Here is a 23,450-nt window from a genome sequence, read left to right as displayed (position 1 = left end):
GGTAAAGGACAAGACAGGGTCTGTTCCCACTCTCCGGGATTTCCATTTAGTGAGGGAGACACAATAAATGAATAAACAAAATGATTACTAATTATGATAAGAACTGCAAAGGAAAAAATAAAATAAAATTTTTTTTAAATTAAAAAAAAAAAAAAGAACTGCAAAGGAAATAAAAGGCTGAAACAGAAAATTAGGGGAGAGGAGGAGCTCCTAATCTGAGCCCAGGGTAGCCTCTCGTGGGGAAGCAGTACCAGCAGGAATGTGCACAGAAGAGCTATAAAATAAGAAATCTACCGAGGTACCCCCCTGCCCTCACTCCCAACACTCTGCAGAGGTAGCCCACTGGTGCGGTGGCTGGAGAAGGAGCCAGGACCGAGCGGGGAAGGGTAAGAGGCTTGTACACCCAGGTCCTTGAGGACAGAGCAGGGACCCACCACAGGGACCCTATAGGACCAGCCCAGGCTGTGTGAGAGGTAGAGTAGGGCAGGACTCCCAGATGGTAGCGTGAAGAGAGGGTTTGAAATCCGTTGCCACTACGGGCCCCGTGACCATGAGCAGCGTATGTATCTCACCTATAAAATGGGATAATAGTACTTAGCACAGATGAAATGATCAACACAGAATGATTTCTGGTACAAACTGAGCCCTCTGTATAGGTTTAGTTACAACAGCGATTAGAGCTATTACCTAAGAGTTCTGTACAGACCTGGTTGGGCCCTGAGAGTAGTGCCGAAACCTAGAAAATCTCCTGCTCTTGCAGAGCTTTTGTTTTAGCGGAGAAGAGAGAAAACACACAGGTAAGCCAAGTCCTGAGTAAGAAGTCCTGAGGGTGAGAGCTATGGAGATCAGATAGAAAGGGGCAGGCACAGAAGTACTTGAGAAGGAGTGGTCAGGGAGTGTTTCTCTGAGCTGAGACCTGAAGGGGGGAAAGAGGCTGAGGAGGGAGGCCAGCAAGACTTCCAGGGAGAGGGGACAGCACGTGCAAAGGCTCTGTGATGGGAAAGAGCTTGGCCTGCTCCAGGGAAGGGAGGCCTGCGGCTAGAGAACCTGGAGCAGCTGAGGGTGGGGCTTTGCAGGCCGGGGCAAGAAAGGTTTATTCTGGTTGCAGTAGCACACAGCTGATGGGTGTTTAAAGGGTTTGATTTTTTTCTTTTTAAGATTTTGTTTATTCATTTGAGAGAGAGAGTGCGAGCCAGGGGGAGCAACAGAAGGAGAGGGAGAAGCAGACTCCCAGCCAGCAGGGAGCCCGACGTGGGGCTCGATCATGACTTGAGCCGAAGGCAGACGCTCAACCGACTGAGCCCCCCAGGTGCCCCAAAGGGTTTGACTTTTAATAAGATTATTCTGCATGTTGAATGGGCTGGAAGGGACAGGGACAGAGCAAAGAGATCTGTTGTGGCATGATGGGGACAAAGACCAGGTAGGGGACAGATGATGAGGACTTGGGGAACAGCGGTGGAAGTAAGGTGGTGAAAAATGACCCAAGTGAGGATATATTTAGAGGTGAGTCTGTCTGGTGAGCTAGCAGTGGGATGTGACGGAAACAGGAATGGAGGAGGAGCCCCAGGATTTTGATGCTAATTAAGCACCAGTTACTAAGCTGTATAAGTGTCAGAGCAAGTTGGGAGGAGAGCAAGAGTTATGGATTTGGGGGGTAGATTTTTGGTTTTGTTTTGGTTTGGTTTGGTTGAGAGAGAGAGAGAGAGAGAGAGAGAGCGAGAGCGAGCGCAGGGGAGGGGTAGAGGCAGAGGGAGAGAGAATCTTAGACTCGACATGGGACGCCGGGGTGGCTCAGCAGTTGAGCGTCTGCCTTCGGCCCAGGGCCTGATCCCGATCCCGAGATCGACTCCCACATCAGGCTCCCTGCATGGAGCCTGCTTCTCCCTCTGCCTGTGTCTCTGCCTCTCTCTCTGTGTCTCTCATGAATAAATAAAATCTTAAAAACAAAACAGACTGGACGCCGACTCAATCTCACGACCCTGAGATTACGTCCCGAGCCCAAATCAAGAGCTGGACACTTAACCAACTGGGCCACCCAGGGGCCCCAAGAGTTCTGCTCTTGAGAGGTCACCTTTGAAGTGCCTGTGTCACACCCAAATGGAGAGGCCAAGCAGGCAACTGGATAGGAGAACCTGGGCGTCAGGGGAAGTCGATGTGAAAGCAGACGTGGGAACCCCTGTGCCCTCCAACATTTAGAGAACAGGAAAGAGCCCAGGAAAACACAGGGTATGATGTCAGGAGCCTAGGGAAGAAGATGTTTCAGGGAGGAGGGAGGCCACCCAGACCCCAGCTCCTGAGAGGTGACATGGGGTGGTGGGGTGAGGGCCTCTTGGGGCAGATGGACAAGAATGGGAGTAAGAAAGCTGAGCCATCAAATCCCAGGGGTGCTTTCAAGTTTGCTGTAAAGTGGAGCAAAGAAATAGGGCATCTGGAGGGAGGTCAAGGGACAGTGTGCCCATGTGTTTAAGACTGATGGTGCCATTAAGAAAATGCTCAGGGAGAAATAGATTAATGGTGCCAGGCTGGAGAGCCATGGCCAAGCACGAGGACAGAGCGGGATTCAGAGCCAGATAAGGGCGGTCCTAGTGGAGGGAGATCCCAGAGCCGGGCAGGAGGGACAGGTTGGGGCAGGAAGGGACAGAAAGATTGCAGAAGTTCTGGGCCAAGCAGGACCCGGTGATCTACACTACTCACTGTTACATGAGCCAAGTCAGCGCCAGGCTAGGGATGGTCATGCAGCCAGAGGTGGGCGCCTTGTGTTCCATCAGAGCAAAAGCTTCCAAGAGGCTTCAGGCTTCCTCCCTTAACCCACATCTACCCACTTTGGTCAAAGGCCTGGACTCAGCAAAGGCTGAGTGGCACTGTGTCTCCACAGGCAGGGCTCCCTTCCTCCCCAGACCCCCAATCACCCCCACACCTGGGCTGGGGGAGGGGGCATCAGAAGCCACATGCCTGACAGATAAGATCCAGGTTTCCAGTGAGAAGACTGAGCTCAAGACCCATAGCTAACCTACCCTGGGCCACACAGGATTCAGATCCCGGCACTCTAAATGCTGTTGTCTCTCTTCTTATACAGTTCAGGGCACTTGGGACTTCATAACCCCCAAACCTCCAGACTTCCCTCTCTCCCCCAACCCAGCTGTACTCTAAGATTCCAGCTGAGAAGAGCAAAGTATGCCACTGAGGTGAGTGAGCCTCCTTCCTTTAAAAGTATATTGGGACCAAAGAGAAAGGGAGCTTTGGGGGGTGATGCCAGGAGGCCATTAGAGGGGAGCCCTGTCCCCCTCGGATGTGACTTTCTTATGCCATCTTCAACACACACTCTCTTTCTTCACTGAAGCTGCTCACCTAACACCCACATCCCCCAGGAAGGGCACCCACCACCCGTGCCTATCACCTCTGGCTTTGCTGTATAGCTTTGGCCTCCCCAACCAAGCAGCTTCCAGACAGCCTCTTGTCTCCCTCTTTCCTATATTCCACCCCAGATTCACCACGGTGATCTTGCTGAGCCCAGGGAAGTTTCTCCTGAACCAGCAAGCTGGGCCTGGTGGTGTGCAGTGTCTCCACCCCACACCCAGCAGACCCACCTGGGCAGTCCCATGGGACTATGGACCCTGTCACTTCACAACTGCCTGATTCCTGCCCAGCCCTGACCCTTCTCCCTCTCTCCTTACCACTCCACCATCAAATGGTACCTTGTTTAAATGCAGGAACTTCATAAGATGGCTTTTACTAAGGAAATGGCCCCGACAGCTCCTTCCCATAAGCTCTGGCCATATGGCCCCTCTCCCGCTCAGTTGACACTGGGGCGCTCCAGTGTGGCTTTCAGAGCTAGAGGGTACCGATGACACCCTCCCTTTCTCCTTGGCCTTGGAACTAGAGTCTCAAAGATTCAGTGTGAATTCCATCCTCCACAGGCTTCCTCCAAGGCAGGCACTCCCAGTGAGCTCATTTTCAAAATTTAGTGACCAAACGATGTTGCCTCCACCTCCAGCTTCTTGCTACAGATTTCTAGTTTCTCGGGCGGGGGAGGGGATGCCTTGAGCCTTCCCTTCCCCACTGGGATTAACACATTTCTGAGTTGGTCAAACTAAGGACTATGTTTGCTTTTTTTCCTCCACCGAGAGCCTCAGAGCTGAAGATCTACTATATGTCTGCTGATCACTTGGAGGAAATCAGGCCAAAATGTCAGGAGCCAACCCAAATCTTCATCTCTTTACCCCAGTACATCTCACTTCTGGGAATCTAGCTTAAGAAGAAAAAATACAAAATATGGAGGGGAACAAAACCAACACATAAAGATATTTATTGCAGCTCTATTTATAGTTAAAATAAAATGCATATATATAGAAACAGATATCCAACAAGAAAATACCATGCAGCCATTTGAAAAAAATGCATTCTACAGCAACACTGAAAAATAGAGAAAAAGGTAGGATAAAAGTTAAATGTACAATTTTGTAAAGAAAAGTGCCCATGAGAAAAGCTTATTTTTTCCCTTTTTCTCAAATTTCCCATTTAGAATTTCTCTCAGAGCAGCCAACAAAGTGGTGCAGTCCTAAACCTCTCCTGAAGTTTAAGGTAGGAAAGAAACCTTGACTAATCCTCTCTTAAGCAGCCATTGGCCCTGACCTGCTTGGCACTTAGGAAATAGAAACACCACAGGGAATGCCGGGGTGTTAGAGCTGAGATGTGGCAGGAAGATCTCGTTCCTCTGTGTGTTCAGATTCCAGTTTTTAGATAGTGGAGTCTAGGAACTATTGACTCTTAAACAAAGAGTCATGAGGATGAAGGGGACATTGCATACAGATGGACTCTTCAATGAAGCCATAAGGCACCATCCACTTGCAAGCCAGTTCTGAGGAGGTGCTGGGACATAAGCGGGGTTCAAGGAAGCCCAGTGGATGGCCCAGATGGCCATCCAGGACCTCCTGACTGCACTCCCAGTGGCCCAAAGCACTGCTGGCCAGGGGCAGAAAAGGGACCTACCCTCAGCTGAGCTGAAATGGGCTGATTTCCTGTCGACTGGCCCCCTCTTTTGCCTGCTTTCTGGAAATACCCAGAACAATGTTGGCCTTGCCCCGTCAGGGTTTGCAAACATCTCTCCATGCTCTCATTTAGGCCAAATGCCTCTGCTTGTGCCAGGGTCCCCTGCAAAGTCCAGATTGTCTACCTCCCAGAAACCCCTTAGGGAAGGGAACAGTGCCCGTAACCAAAGCCCTCGGCTCGTCTGACCCAGGCACTGGCATGAGGCCCACCTCTCGCCGCTCCAGCCCGAAAGCTCCTACCCCTTGGCCCAGAACAGAATTTACTCTTCCAGCGACCTTGTCTCACTACGTAACTGATGCTTGAGCTTCAACTTGACCAGATAGTCCCTTTTTCCTGCCCAAACTACAGCCCAATTTAATGCTCATGCAGGTGATGTTTTCAAGGGAGAAACTGCCTGGCCTGGACCCCATGCCAGTCCCTCCCCACTCTGGCACTTGACCCCTCCAGGAAGGCTGTGAACAGTCATGTCAGGGAGAAGGAGACGCAAGACAAAAGGACATTATTACGGTGCTTTTTCCGTTTTTCTTTTTGCACAAAAACAGTCCATTTATTCAAGTGTTCTCCAGCACAAGTACATTAGAAAGGAGCTTTATTATATTCTTCTGGGCACAAAAAAAAAAAAAATGTGATGAAGGCGGAACTGACAGACTTTCTACATCTGCTGTACGCATTGATCTCTTTAATTATTTCATAAACAGCTATGTCACGAGCATCACTTACACAGAGATACAACAGAACACCAGGGGGACGGGGACGGGGGACCCGCTGGGGGCGGGGGGGCCCTCTCCCACGCCCCTCCTTGGATGTCCCAGAACCAGACTGTGAAATGTACATTATTATTTTCAATAAATAGAGAAGCAACCCTAAAAAAAAATACAGTGGTGAAAGGATGCTGGAACCAGGAAAACAAACAAACGGAAGAAGAAGGAGAAGGAGAAGAAGAGGAGAAGAGGAGGAAGAAAAAGAAGAAAAAAAACCCAAAGGAAAAAGAAAGAAAAAAGGAAAAAAAGAGGAACTGAAGAGAAAGGGGGGGGAGGGGCGGGGAGGAAGTCCTGCATTTAGCTGCGTGGAATGTGGAGTAAAAGTGCTCTGCCGCCGGGGTCAAAGCGAAATCGTCTGTAACAGTAAAAGGTATTACCAAATCAGCTACAGAGTTTATTCTTCAGTATGAATACATGATTTCCCACAAATAAGTAAGCACCCGCTACTTCAATGCCTCAGCTAAAACACATGAAATCGCTCATTTAGTTTTCAAGTACAAAGTTAAAATGCCTTTTTAATAATAATATATCAGAGTAAAATAATAGTCTCTTTTAAACTCCACTACAAGAAAACAAAACAAACAGTCATTGTCCAGACAGCAGACTTAATTTAACAATATATATTTTTAATAAAATGTTTTAGCACCTTGTTGAGTCACCTCCTCCCTCTGCGTATTCTAAGAAATTTCGGCATTTTTTGGGTTGGTTGGTGAATTCTAGGGCTGTGCGACCGAATCAGTCTGGGACGTGAAATGGGACTGCGGGTGAGGCTTTTGATCCCTGCTCATCTCCTCAGGTGTGGGGTGGGGGGAGGGCTGGAGGCTGCTGGACTGGGGGGGGGGTGGGGAGTCACCCGCCTGCCCGTAGGGTGGAGCAGATTGGGGGGGTTTTCCAGTTACCAGAGTTCCAGGAGTCCGCGGGCCTCCGTTCAGACAATTCAGCCCGTCACAACTAGCAAAGGGACCCTGCGTGCTCGTCCTCGGGGTTCAGACCTGCCTGTTCCTCTCACCCCAGAAGCCCCACTGCTGAGGGAAAGGTCACCAAACAAAGGCCCGCTTCGGCCAGGTCTCTGAGACACAAGGGGATGGGAGGGCTGCCCTCGCTTCCCAAAGACACCCAGGCTTTCCTTTACCACAATGTAAAGAGATTCGAGAGCTTCTGCTAGCATTGTGGAGTCAGTCAGTCCTTGCCATTAATCTTCCCTCTTTCCTCCCAGACCCTGCAAACAGGCATAGTTAATCCCCCTGCCTCCGCGGGGTCAGGCCATGCTAGCTCCAGGCCAGTCCTCCATAGCACCCTCCCATCCTGTGCTGGAGCAAAGCCTTCAGCTTTCCTGCCAAGGACAATTCCAGTGTCACCTCAAATCACAACCCTAGGAGCAACCAGACTAGACAATGCCCAAAGAAAAATTCAGATTCCTCACCTCCTGGGATCAGTATGGGGCCTGGCTAGAAACTCTCTTCTCGCCAGAATCTTGGGTCAGCTATCCCCCTGACCAAGGGAAACAGCCAGTCCTCTCCAGATCACAGTGCCAGGGAGGACCCAAGGCCCTAATCCACAGCTTGAGGGGGCTAACGACCCTCTGGAAGGCCCTAGTGCCATAGCAACTCTGGCCAAGCAGAACGGCGGCAGGAATTCAAAACCTCCTCCAAGATCTACTTTATGTATACTTAGATCATCAAGCATAGGAAGACTACGGGTTGCAGTTTTCTTGCAGAACACCTCCCAGATGGCTCCACTGAAATATTCCCTCTCTTGCTCCTGCAACAGACCTTCTTGTGCTAGAGACGGTGGGTATTCCCATCTAGGCTTTCCCAGAACCGTCAGCAAAACAGGAAGGAGGGAGAGCAGTTCGATGTCCAACAGCCTTTCCTGCTGCCCGGTCTGCCTGTCCCAATCCACACCCTAGCGACTCACCAAGACTCCTACGGGCATTTCCACCAGACAACCACTCCCAGGCCTGTCTCAAAAGCTAAGAGGTCCTGGATGCTCTTTGGGGAAGTTTGCTTTCTAGAAGAATGTTCAATAGCAGGAAGACTCTGGGGTCTAGAGAGAAAAACAGATAGTAAGAGGCTCATGTCATCTGCTGACTGCAAGAACTCTCTCCCCACCTGAGTCTTCACCTGTGGTTCCCCCAGCCTACTGCTCTCCAGTCAGTCCCAAGGGTAAGGGGCTTAGCACCAGCCAGCTCAAGGCTGGCCCACAGGGCTCAGCAGCCGCCTGCGAGAGACTCACTTACTCAAGCAGGAGACTGATGGCTCTGTGACTCTGGCACAAGCCCCCGGCGACTTACCCCAGACAAAAACCACCAATCTCTTTGGCACCACCTTCCACTTGGCACCTGCAACAATTAGGGAGGCACCATCCTCAGTCCCTGGAAGCCCTGGTTTCCAGGGGTAAATGTCATCAGAAAGAAAATCCCACTGGGGACACACTCCAGAATTTTCCGGAGGCCTTCTTGGTTTCTCCTATTCCACGCTTCTATCCTCAGCTTTACGAACCACAGCAAGTGCAACGACCCCCGCCTTAAATCCTCATACAACCCTACGTCAGCCAAAGCACAAAGCCTTCAGAAGGCGACTGGATTTGTGTCCCCAGAAGCGCCCCACCCAGGGCTAGCAGCAGACTGTTGTGAGCATCTGAAGTGGTCAGGTTGGCACATTCCCAAGGTCCCCTAGTGCCCTCCCAAATTCTGATGGGAGACCAGGCCTGTGGGTTGGGCTGGAAGAAAAGCTGGTGATAACTGTCATCTGGCCCATTCCAGGGCCCAGTCAGGTTGTTGGGACCAGGAGGAACAAGTGCTCTTATGTACATCAGCCACAACAACCAGGCCTCCTCCCAGCAAGCTGGCCAGCCCACACTAAGCCCTCAGGCTTGCCGTGTTCCATGGCTACCAAGTTTCTTCCCCACACCAACCCCCCCCCCCCCGCCCCCATGGGGTGGAGCTTGGACCATCAGGAAAGGCAAACTCCTTCACATAAGCAGTGGGGAAAAGGCCCAGGAGGGCCAGGAGAGCTGGGAAGTCTGTTTGCAGAGGAAGGCCCATGAAGGGCCGGTCCTGACACCGGGGGCTGTGAAGACCATAGCATTGGCCAGTGGGGGAGGGAGCACCTTGGACTGCCTGACGCAGCCCCTCCTCCCCGCAGCCCTCCTGGAGTGCTGCTGGTGGACCCAGGCCAGGAAGATGGGGCCCGGCTGGAGAAGGAGGGGGCAGGGCGAGCACCACAGTTAGGTACAGGGATTCCAACAAGGGAGAGGCAGAGGTATCCCCCCTCCTAGCTGCTCCAGCCCCAAGGGGGCTCATCATGGCCACCTGCCACCACGTCACAGAGCTGGCAGGAAGCACCTGGGTGGGATCTTAAAAACCAATCTGACCAGGAAACCAGTAGCTTGAAGCCCAGGACCAAGCACCTCTAAAAGGAACGGGAGACTGTGGCCACCAGCTGTGAGCTTACTCCTGAGCAACGAGCAAGGGATTCAAAGCCTTGGTTTAGTTTTGTCACCAATTGCTAATTTCCTTTATTCAAAAGATAAGTTTCACCGTCCCATTTTTTTTTTTTTCCCCAATGGAAGCCCCCTGGCCAAGACAGACCTGGATGTCAAATTTTATTTTGGTTGGGGGAGAATAGGTAGGGGGAGTCGAGGGCTGACTTGACTGGTGCCTAGAGTTGCAGGTCAGTATCACAGGTTGCTAACAGAAGAATCTTTTGACATCACCAGGGGCAAAAGAGATAGAACGCTACCTGCTAGAGGAGAGCACCTGCGGAAATAAAACCTCCTCCTTTTCCTGCCTTCAGCACCTAGCAACTTCTGGGATTGACGGTCTACCTGCAATCAGGGCAACAGAGGTAAAGAGCTGCAGGGCCGACGCCACCAAGTCCTGAATCCTGGGGAGGAGCACTGGGAGCCCCTGGCTGTGTGTGCGTGTGTGTGAGTGCGCCCATTCTGCATCGGTAGAAATCTGTTCCTGTGTATGCGTGTGGGATTGATTGATTGGTGTGGGGCTTATGTCTGCAGTGAGACCTGGGGCTCAGCACTCTGAGCCCCCTTGTCCCGCTCCCCACTACATAATATTTCTTATACATGACCCTATCTATGTATTTAATATAGCGCCTACCACCGTAGGCCCTATCTTTCTAGGGATGCGAACTTGGGACCATGTGCTTGACAGCACACCTCCCAGCCCTGCCAGTCCCAGGAGGTGCCATCCCCCCTCCCATTATAAAATATATATCTCTATATGCCACATATCTACACCCCATCTATCCAGGCAAGCATCTGCCCATTGGGCCCTCACCCTGGAGCCACCAACGCTGGCCCTGCCTACCGCCGACACCAGGCTGCCTGCCTCGGTAGGAGGTGGAGCCAAGTGTCCGCACACATGGGGCTCCAGGTGCTGCTGGCTCCAGGTGCGAGCACAGCTATCATCAGACCAAGTACTAGAAAAGAAATACACACCACTCCAATCATACACACGAGGAGAGAGATGGCCCGGTCCTCCCTCCAGCCCTGACACACGTGACTCAAGAGGAGGGGAAGTAGAAGAGAAGAGGGACGCGCCCAGAAGGCCGGCCTCAGGGGACTCCCCTGGCAGCCCGGCTTGTCGCTGCGCCCGGTGGCCCACCTGGCCCGAGGGGTGGGGAGCCAGGGCACCAGGGCCACCACTTACTCAGAAGCACCCTGCTCCCCGCACCTTGGTTTATAACCGAAAGGAAGGGGGGGTTGGGTTTTTGTTTTCTTAAAGAAAATCTGAAAACAAACATAATTATAACCAGAACCATAAGAATAATTATAACAAAAGGTGTCATCAGCCTCCCAGTATAAAACTGCAGCCTTTGGAGATGACCAAAAACATCACATTCCAGGGGCCGGAAGCCGCCTTGTGCACAGAGGGTGGATGGTGAGGGCCTCATAAAAGAACACACAAAAGGCGACTTAGACAGGAAAGCACCAGTACGTTTTGTATGTTTTTTTATTTGCTCCAGGTGGGGTTTTTAACGGTCACTTTCCCACACTCTGGATAATTTCTGATCCCACCACAAGGAGCCCTCGAATCGGCTAATGTGAGAAATTGGGAATGAAGACCCCTTTATCCTGCCATCTTGCCGAGGGAGTCTCCTTTTTTTTGGAAAAAAAAAAATCGAAAGGTTATTGCGTGAGCCTGGATGAATCCCACTCTCAGCCCTCCACGGTCCGACCCACCCCGTCTCACCTCTCACCCGTTTTTGGCAGGGAGAAGTGGGAGTACGTGGGTCCCGAATTCTCCTCCTTCACCTTGTTAAACACCAGGGGGAAAGCCCGCCATGGCAACGATTCACCTTCAAGCTGCCTCCCTTCTCCATCCAACGTTAAAACCCTTTGCACATAAGGCAACGTGGAAGCTGATGTTTTTACTCATCTCGCTGTTTTAAAGCACCATTATGAAGTCAGGTTGTACAGTAGTTAACAGTACCTTTATATATATATATCTCATATCTGTCATATATATGTAAACTGGTAGAGGTAACAGTGGCTTCTAGAAACTGATCTTCTTCAAGGTTTCCTGTGTGGTAGGCACCTGAAATACTGTATAAAAGGGTCTTGTGTGATCTGTCTCCCTGCTGCTCGTTGGGCTCTGTTCTGCATGACCAGGAATGGTGCTGGCAAGACAGCTCAGCGGCTGGAAGGAAATTCTGCCGCTGAGCGTCACTATTTTCCGCCCCCTGCTTGTGCTCCTATCTGATCAGGCTAGAGACAACAACAAAAAAAGATATATAGTTAGAAAAAAAAACTCCAATATATAGATTTCTGTAGAATTTCCTTTTTTTTCCCTCCTGTCCTTCCTCTGCAAGGTATTGTTACTATTTCCTGTTACTGGTTTTTGCTGCAATAAACCCTCTTGTTTCAATCACAGCAAGAAACAAAAACCCAAACGAACAGAAAACCCCTCTGAAAAGAGTAGAAAACAAAAGGTTTGACCAAAAAAAAGGGGGGGGGGAGAGATGGGAGGGAGCTTGGTTTTGTTTTTAAATAGGACTGAAGATCAACACTGAAAAATCAGGAGATGACGTCCAACCCTTTGTGCAAGGCAAAGCCCTCTGGTACTTCTGCCGCCTCTGGTTTTTGTTTTAAATTTCCTTTTTCTCTTCTGGGTGCGGATACTTCTCTCCATCCTCATGTTGTTGGTGTTTTGTTGTGTTTTGTGTTTTTTTTTTTTTTTTGTTTAACTTTGTGTCACTACCTCAGTCTGCCCTCATGTCCCTTACACACAAGCAAAATATTCCTTCAGCGGAGCGAAGAGGTGGCGGATGACCGGCACGCTCCACGACCGGCCCAGCAGTCTCTGCGTCGCCAAGCGGCTCATGTTGGAGACATCGGTATAGTGGACAGGGAAGCCAAACACCCTGGGGAGAAAAGGCAGAAAGGGCAGGGGGTTGGGGGGGGTGATCGTGGGCGGGTGCGACCTGGCTGCATCTTCCGTCTTTTGTCACCCATCACGACCTGGGCCCCCTGACACTTGCCGTGCATCTGAAGGGAGAAGACACCCGCTGCCCGGGAGTGGCCACACAGCAGAAACAAAGTTAGCATTTGGGGAAAAACAGCTCCAGAGTCTGTCGGTAATAAACACACCTCCCTAGTACCTTCCCCCGAGAGCAAATACTTGACCAAGGAGCCGTGCTGCTGCCTGGCTAGAGAAGCTTCAGCCTTCCGTTTGCTCCAGGTGTGCGTGTAAAGGGTCACTTCGGCTAAACTGCGATTACACTGGGGGCGAGGAGGCTGTCTAGCCCACATGATTAGTTTATACCCAGTCAGGACTTGAGGCCATGTAGCCCGCCTGGTCCTGTGCCGTCCTGGTTTGTAAAGTCCCCAAAACAAGTAGTAAGAGTGGAGGAAGCTCCTGGGGCTGCACTGTTTCCTGGAGGTTTAGCAGGACCCCTTGGGAGCCATGGCCCCCTGAACGGGTTTCCTAGACCCCTGTGACCCTGGGGCCGGCCTTACAATGCACAGGAGCGTCTGCCCACCCCCACCCCTCCAGGAACCTGCCGTGTTGGGAAATGCTCAAGTGGCATCTGTGGAAACTACAAGCCCAGCCCAAAGGGGCAGCGATTCCTGCCTCAGAGGCAGCAATCACCACGCACCACGCACCCCAGGACACAAGCACGTGGCCTTGGGTACTACCTTTCCATTTCAGTGCACCATAAGATGTCCTCTTTCTCATTCATGAAGACGGGGAAATGCTGGTCTTTGCCCTGCTTTATGGAGTTCGACCTAGTAGTAATGGTCCTCACTTTGCTGAACTAGAAGACGAGAAGAGGAAAAGAGGAATGAGCACTCACTCGCTGGCCATGCATCTATAACATGTGCACCAGGCATTTGCCAGGACGGGAGAGTCAAACACTGACAAGGCCTGGTCCGTCCAGGTGGCCGGGTCAGACTCCAGTGTGAGCCTCCGCAGATCCCACTGCCCTGCTCTTCTTTCCACTTTGAAGTCACCCGGCCATTCTTAGTCCGGTCCCACTGGCCAAGGACTTGAGAGGTAGCAGCTTGAGCCACTGAACCTCCTAAGTCTTCTAAGAATGGGTTCTTGCACAGGTGTAGCGAATTGCAGGCAAAAAGGATGCCAAATCACTGAGGGGCTCCTGACAGACACCTCTGGGGTGCCAGCAGTCCCGGATGCTGGCGCCTGACCTCATGGAACCTGACGCCTGGTACATTCACTCCGGGAGATTTCTCCAGAGAGAAGTGCAGCTTCCACATCACAGGAGAACGTGCCATCCTGAAGGCTTGTGCAATAGGTCCTGGCCAAAAGATTTAAGAGCCCTAGGAGATCTAGGGACCTTGGCAAAGACTTCTGAAGTGTCTGCGTCCCACAGGACCAGCAGGCGAGCTCAGCGAGGATGGGCTGAAGGCCAGGAAGGATTTCTGGTCTCTCTCCTTGCCCTTCAGGCTGTCCCCTGGGTCCTCCCCTCTGGCCGACTGGGTGTGTGACCCCGTGCCACCTCCTAAACTGCCTTCTCTGCACTAGCTACAGACACTGCCCTGGGGAGCACACTGGCTCATCCTGCCCTCTCTCCCCTTCTCCCTACCCCCCAGCACAGGGCTTTGGCGCCGGGGCTAACCTTGGCTATCCTGCCGTGCTCCAGACACTCCTGCAGCTCCAGCTTATCATTCACAGTGGATGCCAACGGCCTAGGAGGCAGAAAGAGAAGATAACGACAGAGACCAGGAGAGCAACAGGGATGCACGTGGCGGTGCCGGCCCAGCAGCCAGGACTCACACAGAGAGGTGAGAGGACCGTCATCACCCCCCACACACATCGTGACCCCTTCAAACTCCCCCAGAACATATGCACACACACTGCAGCCGTCTACGGGCAGTCCACCAAGCATTAATCCTTAAAGGGAAACTCCACAGTGGTCTCAATCTACAGATAAGCAGATAATGCCTACCCAGAAAAAGGAAAACCCAATTACTTTTGTGCCAGTCATCTTAAAATACACGGAGTTCTAAAAATACCTTTTACGGGGCACCTTGGTGGCTCAGTCAGTTGAGCATCTGACCTTGGCTCAGGTCATGATCTCAATCAAGCCCCACGTTATTGAGGGAGGGAGTGTCAGCGCTCAGCAGGGAGTCTGCTTGTCCCTTTCCCTCTGCCCCTCCCCCCAACTCCTATGCTAATTAATTAATAAATTAAAATCTTTAAAAAGAAAAAAGGTATCCCCCACAAAGCAAGCTTTGGGGGGCAACCAAATGTTCTGTTCTTGACTATGGTGAGGGTTGCATGGGTGTGCATACTAGATGAAATTCATCAAAGCGTGTACCTTCACTTCTGCAGTTCCCAGAAGACTAAAACTCTGTGACGCTGAACATGTCACCTTTTGGAGGGCAGAGCATATCACTGAACATCACCTTTGGCGCTGACCTTTTCTGACATTTCACACAAGTCTACCATCTCAGCATGGGGCCCACAGGGACCCCAGGCCAAAGTGCACACCTCCAGCCTCCACCCCATTTATGCACACATTCTACGTGGATCCACATGGCACCTCTGCTCCCCCTCGAAGTTCAGGGTTCTGGAATTTTAGAGTTGGAAGAAGGAGGGGAGAACAATCCCATAGGACCCAGGTCTGGGAGGAGACACAGAGTTCGTGGCTCCATGAAATACTGGACTACATGACCCAGTCTACTCTTTCAGAACACACCTACAGCTTGGGAACTTAGGAGGGGGCACTAAATGGTCTGCAGGTCAACCCTCCCCCAGACAGGTCTCCTTCCCATCAATAAGCCCTCATAAAACATAGGAGCTTTGCCAAACGGGTATGACTGGGGATGTTCCTACAACTTCATGCTAATGGCTGAGGGGGACAGAAGGCTGAGGCCAGATCACACGATGTTAACGATCTATAGATATAGCAAGGGTGACAATCCACTCTTAGAACATTCTGGAAAATATTGTGCTGCATCACAGATATTTAGATAGGGTGGACCCGACTCTGCTCTTGAACTGCTAATGCTCAACCAGAATTCCTTTCTCCTCATAAGCCTTTTTAAAATCCAACTATTATACTGAAGAAATCCTTATCTTCATTCCTGGACATGAACATCTCTACCTGTGTAATCGAAACAAAGAACATCTTTCCAACAAAGGATCTGAAGCCAACAAAGTGCGTGGATAGTAAGCAAAGTGGGACCCTCTGAGCTGCATGGAGCTACTTCGAGATTCCCTCTCCTGGAGCAGGTGTGGCCCAGCTGTGGGCACTGCTCTTCCCCACCCCAACTCCACCCTCCACAGCTTACCTCTGGAGACTAAGGACGAGCAGATTCTAGATACGTCACCAGTGCAGGAGAACCAACTATGTAACTCAGCAGCACAGTGATTCTCCTATTTCGACCCCTATTTCGACCTCCTATTTCGACCCCTAGGTTTCTCAGGCAAGTATTTTCTATACCCTGACTCCCGTTCTCCCTCAAGGAGAAGAAAACAGAGAACATGGTAGAGCAGCAAGCTGGTCAGCAGGGGAGGGTGTGCCCAAGCGGGCTCACTCAGTGACCTCCTCCTCCTTGGGCCGAGCTGCCTGCAGACACCAACCCGCAGCCACCCCAGGCCCGGGCACTCTCACCAACCTGTTCATACCAGGAAGGTTCCCCCAGAAGTAGCGGGCCCTGTGTGCAGCTGACACTTCTTTGGCATCAATCATCACAGGGTTGGACTATAAAACAGGAGAAAGATTAAAGATCAGAAAGAAAGGAATAGCAGATTATGCCAGGAAATTTTGCTAGCTGAGAGCCTTACAGCCTGAAAGGCACTTGCTTTCTCCTTTCTCTCAGGAAGCCACGCAGTGGGACTGCCTGAAGCCTCCAGGAAAAGCCAGAATGGAATCCAGCCACATTCCACATGCTCTCATTAGAACATTCTAGAGCACTGTAGTCTAACTGAATATTCTGTGATGATAGAAATGTTTTTTGTCTGCACTGTTCAACGGAGTAGCTGCAGGTGGCTAATGAGTACTTGAAATGAGGCTAGAGCGACTGAGGAATTTTAATGTTAACTCAAATACCACACAGGGCTGATGGCTACCCTACTGGACTACGTACCTCTAGCTGACCCAGAGGCTCTGGGCAGGAAAGTTCCAATGAGTATGGACATGTTTGCTCTATGTCCAGATTACAAGCCAAATATACGTTTGTTTGCATTTTAAGAACATCAGCTTGAGGGGTTACTGACCCCATGATTCTGGATCATGGCCTTGAGCTCCCAGACCATCTCCCCGCCCTCCCAGCAACCGAGAATGCATCTGGCCACAGAGACCCTCTGTGTGTGGTTCCAACCCGGCTCAGCACTGACAAGGGACCCACATCATGGGGAATAAATCCAGGTAAGCCATCTTTTTTTTTTTTTTTTAAACTTCCTAAGTGCCACAGAGCATCTGTCATGGTGCCAGGGGAACAAGGGCAAGCCATTCTGGTCAGGGAAAACGGATTTGGCCATCTCGAAGATTTCCCCCGTGAAACACCACACAGAACCCCAAACTCTAGGAGTCTGGCACCCCACCCTATTTGGGAATGGTGAAGCCCTTCCAGCCCTGAGGCCCACACCCACATACTACCTCTCAGAGTCAGACCACCAGGTTCTTTCCAGGGGGATCCTCTATCAGTGTTTCCTCCCTATCTAACCGGGAAGCCCTGAGCTTCCCGAACAGGCCCCTTGCAAAGCAGAAGTCACCAGTCCCCAGCTCCACAATGCAGATGAGACAGGGATAAAGCAGCAGCCCAAGGTAGAAGCCATTAGAGAGCTGGCCAAACCAAGGTTGCTGGCTATACCTCGAGAAATCGCGAGATGTCCCTCTTGTCACTAACGCCCATGGCCACCACATTCTCAAAGAGCCAGAAGAAGGGGCGGTCATCTCCCTCCTTGGGCCGCGCATCATGCAGCAGGCGGTAGAACTCAAAGAAGAGCCGGCCAGTGCCCTCTGAGAGGTCGGAAGAGAAAGCCATCAGCTGGGGCTGTCTGCATGGGACAGTGGTGTGGCTCGGGCACAGGGAGGGCAAGGGAGGACAGGGTCGTCGGGAGTAGCCGTCCCAGGGCAGAAATATCCAAGGAGGAAACCTACGTGCGGAAGCACCAGCTCAGAAGGTGGAGGGGTGAGTGCGGCACCTACCGTAGAGTCCTTTACGGGCAGGATTGACGATGGAGAGATCATTGCAAGGACTGCCCCCAATCACCAGATCGAACGGGCCCCACTCCTGGATCTGGGAGGATAAAGGTAATGGGATGGCCTGATGTCCGGGGACAGAGGCAGAAAGGAAGAAGGAAATTATCTGTGGATTCGGCAAAAAAGTACTTTGGCATGGGAGAGAGGAGACCCAGCTGCTTGGTATGCCCACTACATACACTCGGATGTACATACTACACACACACACACACACACACACACACACAGCACCATGGACAAGTCACTGAGGCTGAGTTCAGTTTCTGAAACAAAGTGAAGGGATCCAACTGGATCATTTCTGAGGCCAGCAGGGGAACAGTGTGCTCCCAATAGAAAAAGCAGCCACTTAGAGGGGGAAGGCGGTCCGGGCTAAGCAGCTGCATGTGAAGGTACTTTGTGCTTCTGTGCACTTTGGGCAGGGTTGCTCGGGCCACCTGAACGCCCTCCAAAAGCCCTTGGTCATCCCTGAGGGCCTGCAGTTACAGGGATAGACACAGATAACTGGAAAGGCAAAGGGTCATCTGGGCAAGACTCTGCCAAAGCCATCTCCTACCCCCTGCCGAAATGGAGGCTGGTAAAGCTGTTGCCCAAAGTACCGAGAAAATGGGAACTGAAGCACTGTGCTGCAAAGGCCCTGCAGCTAGCCAGGGGGCAGCCAGGGCCTAAATCCTGGGCCTGCTCCCAGTTCCCATTTGGATTTGCTCATTTTCCTCTCCAGACAGGGAACATGGCAGAGGAGATAAGACTGGGGTGGGGGTGGGGGGGAGAAAGGAAAAGAGCAGGTGAGCAAAATTCAAGGTGGCTACTGCCGCCCTCAGGAGCAAAGTGCAAGGAATGCAGAGGAGGTGGGGCGGGTCCCACTACACGGACATACATGCTTCTGCGTGACGCTGCGGACGTCCCCGACGTACATGATCTTCCCCTGGTGCCGTACCATGCCCACCGTGATGGAGTCCTCGCACACCTCGGAGGCGATGTAGCGGTCCACCTGAATCCCCAAGTCCTTCAGCACCAGAAGCCCTGTGCCAGCCAGCAGAAGGCACGGTCACTGGGGCTGCTTGCCAGCATCCTGGTCTTTGCAGGGGGCTCTCTAGTCGGCTGGACACGTGGGCCAGCAACAGCCTTGAGCCTCACCCTGCCTAGGAGGCTGCAGGATCCTCCTGGATCCTATTTTATGCCTACTTTGATCTACTTAGAAGGCTGTCAAGACCAGACAAGAGGTGGTTTCTGGAATCGGAGAGAACAGCAGGTAACTTTTTGGGTGGCCTTTGTTGTTCCTACATCCTGCATCTGACTGTTCCTTCCTCACCCCCCACCAGCTATGGCCTCCTGCTGTGATTCCACCCATCCTCCAAGACTCAACACAAATGCCACCTGCTCTAAAAAACGTTTCATCACCCCCACTCTCCCACACCCTGCAGCCCCCTGGAAGCAACCCCCCTCCTCTGGAGACCCCCAGCACTTTGTATAGCTCTCCACCTCATCAGAACAGTGGGTATTTCTACTTCAGCCCTTCTCTTGGGTGGTAAATGCTCTTCAGACAGAGAAGGAGCTCATCCGTGTTTTCCTCCTGAGTGAACTACACTCACTTCCTTACCATGATGGCTTCACAACTGTTTGCTGAATTGAGGGCAAGGAAACCATTAGAACAGACCCTGAGAGTTTCTGGAGAAATCGGGTACAGCAGCACCATTTCCACTGTCCCCACAGATTCCCCCCGCCCCCTACGAAGGAGCTTTTATAGCCTCTTGGGGTGTGGTGTGGTTTATGTGGGCCTAAAGGTTCTGGCAGGGGAAACCAAGGCTGTAAATTAACTTCTCTAGGTTTATAGAATATCAACGCTGAGCTGAGAACAGAACATAAACATCTGGCCTGGGATGCCACCATGTCCCAGCCGTCTCCCTTTGGTCACGTGAAGACACAAGTTCTAAGGAGGGTTATTCCTTTCTTAAGAATGGAGAAGCCATGGGCTGGCCTGGGGACACGGCAGAGGGATGATTGTGTGTCAGTAACACCTTTTGGGAGGGTTCTCTGGCAAGGTCAAGAACCACATAAAACAAACTTCCTAAGGGTGCCCAGCACTCCCTACAAGAGAATGGTTTACGTATATAATGATGTGTGTGTAACGATGCTTGTCACAGGCTGCTCATAATAGAGAAAAAATAGTAAACAACCCAACAGAGGGTTAGTTAAATTACGGTACTTTCACCCAGTGGAATCTGATGCAGCATTCACAAATAAAGGATATAGTTCCATATTAACATGAAAAAGCAGTCACGATATCAAATAAAAAGGCGAGTTACAACACAGTGTGCATTTTACTATCCTTTCATTTTATTTTTCTATCTACGTAGGATTCTAAAAACACATACACATATGTGCACTGAAAAAAAAAATAGAAGATATACACCAAAATGCTAATTATAGATTTATGGGTGATTTAAATATTCTTTAAACTCTCTTGTTGATCTTTTTTTTGTTTTTGTTTTTGTTTGTTTTTTTTTTTTTTACCATGACTGACAGTCATCGTACATAGAACGCTGCCTATGTTTTCGTTTTGGTCGCCGAGTCTGTCCTTTTGAGGCTTTGTGAAAATCTTCAATAACCTCTGACTAGCGATCACCCTGTCCTCTGCTGGAGCGCCTCCCCCACTGAGAAATGGTGTCCACCAGACATGGTGGTTGACCACTGACTGTACTTCTCACTGAACACAAAAAAGTCTCCTCTGAGAGGTAATACTTTAACAGCTGTAATGTTAACTAGCATTCTGCTTTGCCAGAATTAAAACATAGGTGATCCCTCAAGTGGAGCTCCCCCATCCCGGGGTGGGGCTGGTGTGCCACACACTCACCTGTAGCAATTCCATCAAATAGAGACAGCACCCGGATGGGCTTCCTCTTCTCGGCTGGGACAGGCGGGTAAACCTTCGGAGGGTCCTAGGCAGCGAGCACAACAGGCCAGGTGAACGCCTGAGAGTACATTGCAGGTCTGCACCCAGGGCTGGCCCTCCCGGCCGACTAGGCCCACTCTGGCCTTCTGAACCCACACCCTTGCAAGCGGCACAGGTGCTTCTGCCTGTTGCCCGGGGCCCCATGAGATGCTCCTGCCAGGTCTGAGCCTGCCCTCTGGCTCCAGCAGGGAGGAGGTGAAAAGAGGCACCCCAGGCCCAGCACTCACAAATTCCTGGTCGTGGTTATTGGCGAAGAACATCTGGAGCCGTGAGGGCCAGTCGTCCCGCCGCCGCAGTAGCCCGTAGGTGCCCTTGTGCCCACACATGTAGCAGTTCCAGGGGTCCTCCTTGATGGCTGCCTGGGCGGCCCCCGGCCCCACTAAGAGATCCACACACTCCACACAAAAGCACCTGGAAGGAAGCCCAGTGTGGCAGGGGGGGCCTCTCAGCCCCAGATGGAGCCTGGCTGGGGAGGGAGCCGCTACAGGGTGGGCCAGGGAGGGGTGGGAGGGGTTAGCCTGGGAGGGGTTAGCCAGGGAGGAGAGAGGAGGGGGGGAATGGTGGGGAGGGACCCTCACCTGCAGCAGTTATTGTTCCCACACATGAGCACCTCGCGCCCCCCACAGCAAATGGTGCAGTAGGACTGGTAGCCATCATCATCGTACTGGTATGCGCACTCCAGGAAGCAGTTCTAGAGGGCGGGGCAGAGGGTCAGAGACCACCAGGCTATAGGCAGCATGGTCAGGGCAAAGGCAGGCTTTGAACCCAGCCTCGGGGCCCTCACCTTGGAACCTCAACTCGTTCTTGCAGACACGAGCCTGCCAACCTCTTGAACCACGGACCTGGGAAGAGGCTAGCAGGTCTCGCAACCCACAGCAGTGTGTAGGAAGGACAAGGGCAAGGCCAAGGAGGGGGCGGCACCCCCTTGCTCCTTGCTATAGCCCTGGGCTTTTTTCCTGGGGCCCCAAGGACACGGCAACTCACCCACTTGTCAGCCACTCTCTACCCTCCCTCCACCCTACTATCCCATACTAGGGACTGTGACACAGTGAGCCCATATCTGGGGACCCAAATGGGCTCTGGAGGGAGAAAGAATCTTCCCCTCCTTGGGGAGGACAGATAACACTGTCGAACACTCTGAAGCCCAAGGGTCTGTTTTATCAGGACTCTGTCCAGAGCAAACCATGGTGTCAGCATGGCAGCTACTTTAGATGACTACAAGACCAAAGAGCTGAGAAGGTGCAGACAACCGGGGACTGAGGGCTGCCTTCAACCACGTCCCTGCTGGATGTACCCCTACCTTACAGTTTTGGCACATTCCTCCGACAAAGAGAGGGTGTTCCAGGGTAACATTGAGGCTCCCACAAGAGATGCAAATGTCTGGAAAGAGTAGAGAAAGAGTGAATGTCTTTGAAGGGCCCCTTCCCACCTTGGGGTCAATGCTCAGCTCCAGAAAAGCTACAAGAAAAGTGTGTGCCGGGGCAGCAGCCCAAAAAAGAAGGCAGACAAGAGTCTGGGAGGGTACCCCATGCAACAGGGAGGCATCGTGGCCCCAATCTCGAAGCCCACTCAGCTCTCAGGGCAGCAATGCCACCCATCCAGGAAAGGCAGTAATTCGAGGACAAGAACCTGCCTATGAGAAGAGGGCCTGGACCCTGGGTGACTCTGGAGATTGTCCCTGGCCAGTCCTTAAGTCTTATGCCCTGCCCCCATCTCTGCCAGTCCTGAGGGCCCCGAGCCAGACAGACTAGGCCAAGGGAGACAGATGGGAGATGCTCTAGAGACCACTGGATGAAAGAAGGCCAGAGGTCATGAGTTCAAGCAAATCCAAGAAGAGGCCACCCTTCTCTGACGCACTGGAGTTCCCACACCCTAACGACCAGCCGTGCCACTGGTAGGAAAGATGGCAGCCCCAGGAAGACAGCTGTGTGTGCAAAGCAGGGTGGGGGTGGTGGCATAAGCAGGAGAGACGCTCTCACTGGGTGCCAAGGTCCCGTGACGTTCAAACCTTTCTAAACACCTATGCTATTCTGCACCAGGCACCACACTAGGAAGCAAGCCCTGCGGCCAGACCTGGGGGCGACAGACTATGTACTCCCCAGGAGGTCAAGGCCCATCAGGACTTACCCTCGATGTTCCGGCACTTCTGCCGCACTTCGTACACCAGCCGCTCTGCGGAGGGGAGGAGAGCCCAGCATCAGAGGGGGCTGAGGGGGCCATGCCCGCTCCTCTGAATGCCAGCCTCGCCGAGCCTCTCTCTCCAGAGCCAGGCCAACTACCTCTTGTGCGTTCATCAATGATCTCCTTGACCTTAGGCTTCTCAGTTGTGCTCTTTCGGGGCTTTTTGGCTGGTGGGGGTGGTGCATAGGCAGCTGCCTCGGGTTCGACCCACATGTCTGTGTAAACTTCTTTGTAGGGGTTCTTCTCTTCTGGAGAGGGAAAGCAGGGGACGTGATCATGGCCGCTGACAAGCAGTGCCAGCTCCCTCCCCTCCTCTATTCTGCCTACAAAGGCGTGCCACTTGCTCCCCAAATTGTTCTAGCTCCCAGCTCTCCAGTGCCAACAAGCCAACGGGAGCAGCTTATTCTGAGCCCCGGAGCAGCACTGCCCCTATCCTGACCCCAGGGAAAGGGAGTTTGCAGCCACTCCCCCTGGGCCACTCCACCTAAGAGTTGGCAGCTCTAAGCAGGGCCTTCCCAACCCTGGCATGGAGCTGCCTGGCTGGCAGGGGTCCCAGAAGGCTAGCCTGGGCACCTGCATTTACCTTCGGGTGGCTCCAGGCCCTTGGGGCCAGAAGGCTGGAACCCTCCGAGAGCCCACTCGATCATCTGTTTGTTCTGCACCTCCACGGCCTTGGCAGTGTCACTCTCATCGCTGTCATGGCACGCCGGGAACAACTTCCCCGCGCGGCTACTGGCCACCTGGAGAGCAACATGTACGGGGGAGGGTGTGAGGACAGGCTGGCGGACAGCAGAGGTGGCCTGGGGAAAGAGCTGG

At 52.2% G+C, this 23,450-nt stretch overlaps 1 protein-coding gene across 1 annotated transcript in view; it reads right to left on the bottom strand.

The window, feature by feature from the left end:
* Positions 1-6,183: 6,183 nt before the first annotated feature.
* DNMT3A (DNA methyltransferase 3 alpha) overlaps positions 6,184-23,450 on the bottom strand; it is an 80,240-nt gene continuing 62,973 nt past the window's right edge. Inside the window, 14 exon segments of the mRNA XM_041754299.1 lie at positions 6,184-12,193; positions 12,969-13,087; positions 13,910-13,979; positions 15,915-16,000; positions 17,112-17,260; positions 17,450-17,540; positions 18,378-18,523; positions 20,355-20,439; positions 20,681-20,864; positions 21,032-21,144; positions 21,754-21,833; positions 22,581-22,625; positions 22,733-22,882; positions 23,218-23,374. Coding sequence (XP_041610233.1) covers positions 12,052-12,193; positions 12,969-13,087; positions 13,910-13,979; positions 15,915-16,000; positions 17,112-17,260; positions 17,450-17,540; positions 18,378-18,523; positions 20,355-20,439; positions 20,681-20,864; positions 21,032-21,144; positions 21,754-21,833; positions 22,581-22,625; positions 22,733-22,882; positions 23,218-23,374 — 1,617 coding nt within the window. The 3' untranslated portion in view covers positions 6,184-12,051.

This window comes from Vulpes lagopus, chromosome 5 (genome assembly GCF_018345385.1).
Source record: "Vulpes lagopus strain Blue_001 chromosome 5, ASM1834538v1, whole genome shotgun sequence".
Taxonomy (NCBI): domain Eukaryota; kingdom Metazoa; phylum Chordata; class Mammalia; order Carnivora; family Canidae; genus Vulpes; species Vulpes lagopus.
This window is presented reverse-complemented; position numbering and strand designations above follow the sequence as displayed.